This window comes from Meles meles, chromosome 7 (genome assembly GCF_922984935.1).
Source record: "Meles meles chromosome 7, mMelMel3.1 paternal haplotype, whole genome shotgun sequence".
Lineage (NCBI taxonomy): Eukaryota > Metazoa > Chordata > Mammalia > Carnivora > Mustelidae > Meles > Meles meles.
The window spans coordinates 98,462,231-98,471,832 of record NC_060072.1 but is presented as its reverse complement, the minus strand read 5'-3'; the positions used below and the strand labels follow the sequence as shown (position 1 = coordinate 98,471,832).

At 40.4% G+C, this 9,602-nt stretch overlaps 1 protein-coding gene across 1 annotated transcript in view; it reads left to right on the top strand.

Annotated features, from left to right (window-relative positions):
• The first annotated feature begins 674 nt into the window (after positions 1–674).
• LRIG3 (leucine rich repeats and immunoglobulin like domains 3) overlaps positions 675–9,602 on the top strand; it is a 47,699-nt gene continuing 38,771 nt past the window's right edge. Inside the window, exons 1-3 of the mRNA XM_046012968.1 lie at positions 675–925; positions 6,566–6,637; positions 6,863–6,937. Coding sequence (XP_045868924.1) covers positions 678–925; positions 6,566–6,637; positions 6,863–6,937 — 395 coding nt within the window. The 5' untranslated portion in view covers positions 675–677. The remainder of the gene's footprint in view (positions 926–6,565; positions 6,638–6,862; positions 6,938–9,602) is intronic.

The window sequence follows — 9,602 nt, the reverse complement described above, 5'->3', positions numbered from 1 at the left end:
GATGGTAGGATAATTTCTAATTTTTTTTTTCGATTTGGAATTTAAAGTTTTCCTGATAAAGCTAACTTTACTCCCCTCACGTCCGTCAAAATACCTCCAACTCGAAAGCTGGCCCAATTTTGCTCAGTTGTTTGCACACTCCCTTTTTCTCTTCAACTCCATTTGATATATGTTTCCCAGGACGTAGTGGAGACTGCTGGCCGCAGAGGCTGGAAAATATAACTCCGAGTTTCCTACAATCTCAGCTCCACTTTCTCCCGCGCTCCCGCCGGGGTCTGGAGCCCTGTTGTTGTCACGTGGACTCGGGGCGACCGGGCCGCGCCGGCCAATGGACGCGCGGCTGCTCCGCACACCCCGCCTCCCGACTCCGCCGCGCCGGGACTTGGCGCATTATCGCGGGGAGGAGGCGAAAAAGTTTCTTTGCGGGCGAGAGGGACCTGGGAGCGCCTACGCTGCCCAGACTGCAGCGCAGCCGCCGCTGGCCGTCCTCTCCGGGTTCCCTCTCGCCGCTCCGGGGCATGCAAGGGCTGAGCTGCTGGCGGTAGAAGAAAGGACTTTGTCCGGAGCGCAGGACAAGGGCGCACGCACGCGGCCACTCTCGGCTGCAAGTTGGTGTCGGGCCCCCAGAGCGCGCCGGCTGCGGAGCGCCGGGCAGGGTGAGAGGCCGCAGGAGCGCGATGGGCGCCCCAGAGAAGCTCCGCACGCAGTCGGTGGCACTGGGACTGCTGCTGGGTGCGGTGCTGGGACGCCTGGGCCCGGCCGAGGGCAGCGGTCGCGGCAGCCCGGGGGCACTGGGGCAGTCTTCCGAGGTCGCCGCCGAGCGCCTGTGTCCCGCTCCTTGCCGGTGCCTCGGGGACCTCCTGGACTGCAGCCGCCAGCGGCTGGCGCGCCTTCCCGAGTCTCTCCCGCCCTGGATCGCTCGCCTGTAAGTATTCTCCTTGAGGGCTGAGGGGACCCGCTTGAGAATAGCGAGGGGCCGGTTCTCTGGGCGCGCGGTTGCCTTTTCTGGGGCAGTTGCTCCTGACCCGGGCCTCAAGCGGTGCTCGGTGGAGATGGAAAAGGAGCCATCGAGGCCTCAGTTGCCCAGTCCTCGTGCCTAGCGGGCCGCGCGGTGGGCCCTGGGCTTGCCCCACCTGGCCGCAGTTGGGTGAGGGAAAGGAGCCATTGACAACTCTGAGGAGTAGAGTCCAGGTCCTGAGCCCAGAGCTTGCCAAGTGGATTCAAATGCGCGCCCCTGTGGGGGCGGGACAGCAGAGGTGGCAATCTGCGGGTTACTAGAGTTCGCAGTTCTCCCGGAGGGTGCGGTCCTGGGGCTCAACTACAGTGTCTAACTCATTCAGGCCCCCTTTCCAGTTCCCAGCCAGTGATTGAATGAGCTCCTTTCATTTGAGAAGCCTCCTCACCAGAGTTCGGTCACTGTCCAAGCTATAGTAGACATCGTCTTGTTCTCGCCCCTGTGCTTAATTTCGCTGTAGGAAATTCCATAAAGCTTCAACCAAATTGTAACACATCCTGGTTGCGGTAAGAAGTTGGCGAAACTAATCAGTAGCTATGGAAAGAAAGGAACTAGAGTTTTCAGAACGAAGGGCGTGATTTCTGTAGCTTTGCAGCAAAGAGTTTAAGAGAGAGGACTGGGCGCTGTTATGCAAGTTTTTGGATGCGAGTTGTGAACTCTGAAAACCTGAAATCACTGCCAACTGCGTGGAAGAACAAGGAAGAAAATGTAGTTTAGTTGGAAAGGCTGATTCTTTCCAAATGTCATCTCCTTATTCTCTCCCAGCACGAGTGCTGTTAAAATTGGCGGACTTGTGTAAAATATAAGCAATTACAAGTTGTGTTTCTTTAAAAAAAAAAAAAAGTTATCTTGTCTAAAAGAAATAAAGTGCAGTCCATCCTTAACCCTCAGATTTGGGCCTAGCAGAATTGCAATGGAAATTCTACATTCTTAAAACAATTCTACTAGACTGTCCTAACATCCTAATAATAGTAGTAGGAAGTTTGGTTCCATAGTTTAAGAAATGGTTTTTAAAGCATTGAATCATTGTGCTAATCAAAATCTTTGTGAATTGTGCGATGGTTAGCCATCAAAATCATATTCTTTGTGTTAATAAACCTTAATTTATTAAAAAAGTGGAATCAGAGTTTTAGATTTTCTAATCTCTTATCATGGAATGTCTTGTTTAATAGTTTTTTGGTTTTGTTTTTGTTTTATAATTGAAGAAGGAGATAAGGGCTTTAACCTGAAGCAGGAAGGCTTTCAATTAGTTGTGGCTAATTCTGTTCAATTGCCTCTTGTGGAGGTCATGCTGCCTTATTCATGAAATGTGAATGGCTCTATTGACAACATATGGTACTGAACTGGAGGTGAACATGTATGAATAATAGAGAGATGAGGAAAAGAAAATGAATAGCTCTTCCTGGGGTGTGTTTAGAAATGCTTGAATGATTCACCAAAGTTAGCTCATATTAGTAGTTTCTCCTTGTCAAGTAGCTTACTGGGTCAAGCCAGTGTACAATATATATTTTGTGTGTGTATTTGGATGTCTTAAAAAAACTATTAGTCTTGATTAGAAGTTGAGTTAAACCAAAAGGGTTTTGATACCTATTTAAACATTGTCTTAAAAGTAGCTGACCTAATTAAGGATTTTGTTTTGCAGATAATTTGGTGGCACACTAAAAACAAATTACAGTTTATTTGGTTAGCACAATCTTTAATTACATTTCCGCCAGCAGTAAATTGTCTCAATACAAGTCCACATTCCTTAAATATATGTGAAAATAAGTTCCACTTGTACAAATAAGCACTAGGTCTGTTGTCAGAAGCCCCACTGTGATCACTCATTGGACAGCTCTGTCATTCTTGGACTTGTGTGACTTTTAACCAGCTTTGTAGTTGTCACCAAACCATGTGGTCTGAATTCTTTATTGTAAATGTTTCTTTTGTTTGTGCCTAAAGCTCTAGAGATCTCCTCTCTGCCTTTGAAAAAGGCAGAAAAACACGTGGAATTGGGCTTTAATTCTCATTTACTCGGTGTTTGGAACAAGAGGCATAAGATAGCTGCTTCTTAAATTTTACATAATTATATAAGTAGGTAGACTGTTTCAGAGTTCAGAAGTAGAAAAATACATATTGTTTTTTCCCATATCTTAACTTTTTCTCGGGTAATTAAGATAGTAAACCTTTGCCTTGGGACTAATTTAAGAGAGCACCATTCAAGGAAACTTTATCTTTTGTATCATTTGTTGAATTTGCAAGTTTAAAAAAATAATTTCTCTAAAATACGTGTGCATGTATTTTTTTTCACTTTATTTAGTTGTAATTTATTGCCTTAAGAATCTCACGTGTGAAAAATTAGTTTGAGCTGTAAAATAATAATATTGTAGTTCTCCTTTCAAAGAGTGACTTGTAATACTTTAATGAAAGTGGCTTTTAAAACAATAACTATTTGAAGCTTTGCTTACAACTGCCTTTAAAGGCAGACTTGAGTTTACGTCTGGATTTTGTGCTTACAAAGAGTTCTGAACCCAAAAAGGAGTTGCTTGTTGGAATATGTTAGCCAAAAGAGGGAAAAGTTGCTCAATTGCCAATGAGAGCTTAATGTATTAAAATCTCACTGGAATTTCAGAATTATTTATCTTATCACATGGAAATGTTTGCATGAGCTAGGCTGAGGTGAAAGTCCGAAAGGTACTTTCTGCTGCTGTGGCTTCTTTAGTGTTCGCCTGTTATAAATCGTCTGGTCGGTACCAGAATTGGGGCTGGGGTGGGGGTCATGGTCCTCATGGTTTTCACAGCTGTTTTTCTATATTTTCCAGACTAAAACTTGAACATAGGCTGATTTATGAGTCACTTTGGATCAGTGTCTTAAAACAGCTACAGCCTGGCTTTTTGTTTTTCAGCTTTCCAGATTTCTGCTGAATTAGCAGCTCTGCAGGCCCCAGTGGGATTGATTAAGAAGCTGTGCTGGATTTGCATTTTAAAATTTGACTTGGAAGTCAGATTTCCAAATGCTAAAAGGAAGAAAATGATGGCTGGAACCAAATGTTATAAATTAATTATTTTCATATATATTTATTCGCTTGCTAATGTGCAGGAGGAAAGACATTTTTTTCTACCATGTAGAGTTTGATTTTCCAACATTTGGCCAGCTGAGTTCTAGGTAAATAGTTAACACCTCCCCACCTTACCACTTATCCCATTTATTAACCTCACTACACAGAGTTTTTTGAAAAGGTTTCCTGGGGAAGATGTTAATACATGGAACTCTGAAAATGAAGAATCTTCTTTTCTTACTGAACATTCTCATGGGTTTAAGAAAATATCGACATTGAACAACTTGTTTTTGTTTTTCATGTGGTCTATCCATAAAAACAATATAGGGAAGATTTAGGAAAATGTGACATCCTTTAACTGGAAAATAATCATTTCTGAAACATAAACTGTATTAAACCTAAATTTAGACACATTAAATTTTCATGGCTTAAGTATTTAGCAGTAAAAGTCACTTAAGAGGTGATTTTTTTTTTTTTCTCCCACATAGTGTGGTTTTAATAGTACACAAAACTCAGGAATGGAAGTGTGTTGCAATAACTAAAATATTTAAGGTTGCCAGCTCCCGCTTCTGGATCAGAAATGAGTGGTCTCCAGCATGTGCACACTTCTCGGAAGGCAGTTTCTCATTTTTGAAGTCTTTTGTTGGAGAACTCGTCCCATTACTGATTGGGGGGGGGAGTTAAACATCCTCTTTTCTCATAGGATTGCCTTACAAAATAATCCTTAAATTGAAGCGAAGTGTGGTTTTCGTTTTTTTTCTAATTAAAAAGAAAACCACCTGTAATAAATGTAAATGCCAGATCGGTTCCCCTTTTCCCTTTAAACATTAAAACAATAGGGGATGCAGTTTTCTGCTGGTTCAATATTCTTTCGTTAAGTGGATCCAAATGAGACTTTCTGTTGATTCAGGCTACCTCCCAGGTGAAGGACTCTTTCTTCTGGTTGTTTTTGAAACCCTGTGGGAAATCTGTGACTGTCTGTGGTGCTAAAAGCACATAGGTTTTGTTTGAATCCTAACATGAGTTGTTGGGCTCACGGGTTCCTTGATGAACTCCAGACGGACGTGAGCTGGGCTGGGAGGGAAAGTGTCTGGCTCCAGCGTGGTGAGCATGCACAGCAGTGGTTGTAATTGCAGGATTTTTATAGTTTAAAGACTGTGCCAGATTTTTTTTCATGTTATAACTCTACCAGAACAAATCTACTCATGTCTGTTACTGTCTGGTAGGTCTTTAGGCAAACATGTTTCAAATAAAACCTTTGCAGATTTTTTTTTTTTTTAGGTAAAATGGAGAAATCCAGGTTTATTCTCAAAACAAATATGAAAAGACTAAAAGGATCCCTGATTTCTCATTGTTCACATTGTAGACTGGACGAGGTTATACTGTGTTTCTCTGGGTGTGATGTTTCTGCCTTTCATTTTTGGTTCATGCTTTGCACCAGTACAGTTTGGTTCTCTAAAACGCTGGTTGGTTAAAAGTAAACACTGAAAGAATTCATTTGGTAAGGGTTGGTAAACCTCTTTGGAGGGGAGAGCTTTCAGCCATACTGTTTGTAAGTCTGGTTTTCAGTAGCTGTTCCAGCCTTTCACTTTCAATTCACTACACGGCAGGCACACACTCAGTGTGTCAACACATAAAGGAATGTAAGCGAACGTTTACTGGGCTTTCTTTAACATTGCGGAGTCTTAAATGCCAGGATGGCCTAGTCTAGGAATATTGTCTATGTAGGAATTCTGTTTCACTTTTTTAAAAATAACAGTGTCTTATGGAAATTGTTAGTAAGTTCGATGAAGTCTCTAAGAAGCAGATTTATTTAATGATTGCAAAGAAATCTGATCGTGGGTTCCTATATAGCCTGCATTGTACGTGGTTTATGTGGCTTAAATTATACATTATATTATCAGTTACTGAGATTTGGGGAATTCAGGAAAGCAGAGTTGTTGTTTTCGACTCTCTCAACACACATACGCGCAATGATACCTTCAGTAATTTGGTACCTAAACCCAGAGAAACAAATAGGTATGAAAAGCAATTTCTATTTTGTTTGCCTATAATAAGAATACTGATGCTTAATTTTATGATAATAATAAAAAGGTTTCTTTAGAGGTTTGAGTTTCAACAGCCTGCCTAACGAGCCACTTTTCATAGGCCATGACTTCATCATATCATGTTGGAGGTGAGGAGATGGTAGGAGATGGGGAGGGTGAAGCAAAACAACCTGTTCACAAAAGACCTGTTCACCCTTTGCCAAAAAAAGATCTCCTAAAAATCTGTGGGCTTAAAGCACTTGAACCTACCAGTCTCCTAAACTAATTTTGTCTTCAGAATTTGTATTTTTGAGTTTGGCAATTTGGTTGCCATCTAGTTTGGGGACAGGATGAACCAGATCTTTGTACATTGTCACTAGTGTCGATAGAGGTATTTCATAAATCCGTTCTATCTTGCACATCATTAAACACTACTAGTGATTTTTGGAAACCACTTACAACTTGACTTTTTTGTTTTCTCGTAGGGACTTGAGTCACAACAGATTGTCTTTCATCAAGGCAAATTCCATGAGCCACCTTCAAAACCTTCGAGAAGTGTGAGTCTTACTTTCTATTTGAGATTTGAATAAAATATGCTATTTGACCATAAAGAACATTTGGATTGCAATTAATTAAAATATTTTTAACTTGGGAGGTATTTTTAAATAATTGTATGACGTTTTCACCTCCGTGATTTACAGGTGATCTAATCAGCTTTTCTTTTTTTCTGGTTTTTTTTTTTTTTTTTTTTTTTTGGTTTTGTTTTGTTTGGGCACTTAAAGGAAACTGAACAACAATGAATTGGAGACCATTCCGAATCTAGGACCAGTCTCAGCCAATATTACACTTCTGTCCTTGTAAGTGAATGTTAATAGGATTTTGCATGTATGTTTGCAGGGACCATGGGTAGCAGTTTCACAGTTCCGTATGGGCTGGAGTAAGTGTCTTATGAACAAAATATGAACACTTCGTTCTGCAGATAATGGAGAAAGTTTTTTTAAAAATTGGTTGGCTTGTTTTCCATCCTTTTTCTTTCCGAAATTTTAAGTACCATTTTAACAACACACTTTCCATGTTGTTATCATTGCTGAACTGGTATCCCAGATTCAGAGAAGCTGCCTTCACCTCATAGCGACATGGGTTTGATTATGTCCTGCAGACTAGGACTAATTCTGGTCATTACTCAGTGGCCGGCATGGGATCTGTGGATTGGGTATTACACAGTTGCTACTGGAGGGTGATCGGAGTAGTTTTGTGAGAGGAAGTGGGAGTTGGTAATAAGGCACTGGAGTGTTCTCTTTTAAGTGTGGTACCTGGAGTAGAAATCAAGGTTCAGAAACATCAACTCAAAATATCAACTTTATACAGTTAAAATTAAGTATGTGATTGAAGTCATAAATACCATTGCATGTTGTTTTGCAAAGATGAGTTTTCAAATTAAAATTGTGCTAGGGGCGCCTGGGTGGCTCCGTGGTTTAAGCCTCTGACTTCGGCTCAGGTCGTGATCTCAGGGTCCTGGGATCGAGCCCCACATCAGGTTCTCTGCTCAGTGAGGAGCCTGTTTCTCCCTCTCTCTCTGCCTGCCTCTCTGCCTACTTGTGACCTCTCTCTCTGTCAAATAAATAAATAAAATAAAATAAAAATTGTGCTAAATTTTCTGTATTTTTAAGACCTAACATGTTTATAGTCATGCATTGGAGATGTTTTGGAATACTTTTGACTTTTGGCACTTAAGGGTAGCATTTAGAATGTGCAGTATTTATTTCTAAAATTTAAGTAGCTTGCCACCTTAATCTTGAATAATTTAAAAATATACCTAAGCCACCGAGGTTAAAATATTTTCCTTCCTTAAACAAGTTAAAAGCCCACCATTATTGGTTGCTTCTGAGAAAGGTGTCACGAGGGTTAAAATTATACAGTAAATTTCAGGAAAGCTGTTCAATTAATTAAAGTGATCACTACCCAATTGCTTACATCTGGTGATTTATAGAGGTCGGTTTTTACTGAGGGCCCAGGTCACCTAAGTCACGGGTGCAGCCGCTGTGTCTGCTTCCCTCTGTTTGAATAAGAACTAAGTGACATTTGATACTGATGTGGTTTTTTCAAAGATCAGAAACAGAAAGGAATGGAAAAAAAAAAAAAAGGAGTCATTGGTATTTGACAAATAAACACTAAATTTCAAAAACATTTTTATGCTAGCATTAATACCTGTTTTCTTTGTCTTTCACATTTGCTTAAGAATTTAGAGTCTAAGTGAAATACTGGTTTTGGAATCTTAAACAGCTTTATTCTCATTTGACCAATGGGGCCTTTCTAACTCCCAGGGAATGCTGCTTCCCCCTGCTGTTCTTACTCTGTGTCTTGGCAGATTCTGTCAGCATGTTCAAGAGAGTCTTGAGTTGAGAGTCATTGCATGCTTCATGGCTGAGAGGGTCCACAGTGGAGTTTTGGAATCTGGGTGGGGTGGAGAAAACAGTCTTCCCTTTGCCTTGGTATAGAGTTGAAATCCTAATAACTTGTAAGGAAATTAGAAACTTCTATTGGGAATAAATTACCCAGTGATTTTATACTTACAAACTTTCATTTGTAATTAGAAAACCGAAATGCAGTCTGGAAAGATGGAAACCTTGCAAAATTTGAATTGTTTTCCCTATTTTCATTTGTTTCATTTTAGTGAGTGCTAAGTAATCCTTACTGACCTTGAATAATCTCACTTTTCTTTCTCCTTAGTTTGTTGCATTGCATCTGACCAGGGATTATTTTGTTCATTTTATGGAATGGTAGATACTACTTATTACTGAGATTATGTAGTATCTGCAGAGGGTTATTTATGTGATGAGACTGCTAATTCAATGTGGGTTGTGAAAAATTGTCTTCATACCTATGAAATATGTTGAAAATGTATTTCTCTGGCTCTTCTACAACTGTTTTCTCTTGTAGATGTCTTTGGATATTGCAGTACACCATCATTTTTTCTAAAGCACCATTAATTTCTGTCTTGTGTTATATAGGGTAGAACATTTTCTTTTATATAGAAAAACTTGACCATCAGAGCTAAAAATTGGTACTTAGGTTTTGAAATTTCATAAGAAATTGTTCAACTATATACCATGGCTTAAGTTAGAAAATTTCCATGGCACCATGGTTAAACACCATGTCATTCCAAGCAGCTCTCAGAGCTGTTTGACTTTTATTTGCTCAAGGGTTTTGTTTTATTTTGTTTTTTAACATTTTGTGGAGAGAAGCAGATTTTGGGGGTCATTTGCACAAGTTAAATCATTTGAAAATATGTTAAAGGAAAGGAAAAATCAGTTGGGATCTTGAGCAGAAGATTTAATGTTGGTGCTCCATTCTGTTGCTGCTATGAGCAGTGGGGACCCTTCCCAGCTGGAGGCAGGGAAGTTTACCTGGTGAGAACCTTCCTCCTTGCTCATCTTTAGCAGCAAATGGTACCCCATGTCCAGAGATGAACATCTGATAATGTTCAGAGCACTTCTGATAATGTCAGTGAAGCCTGGAAAA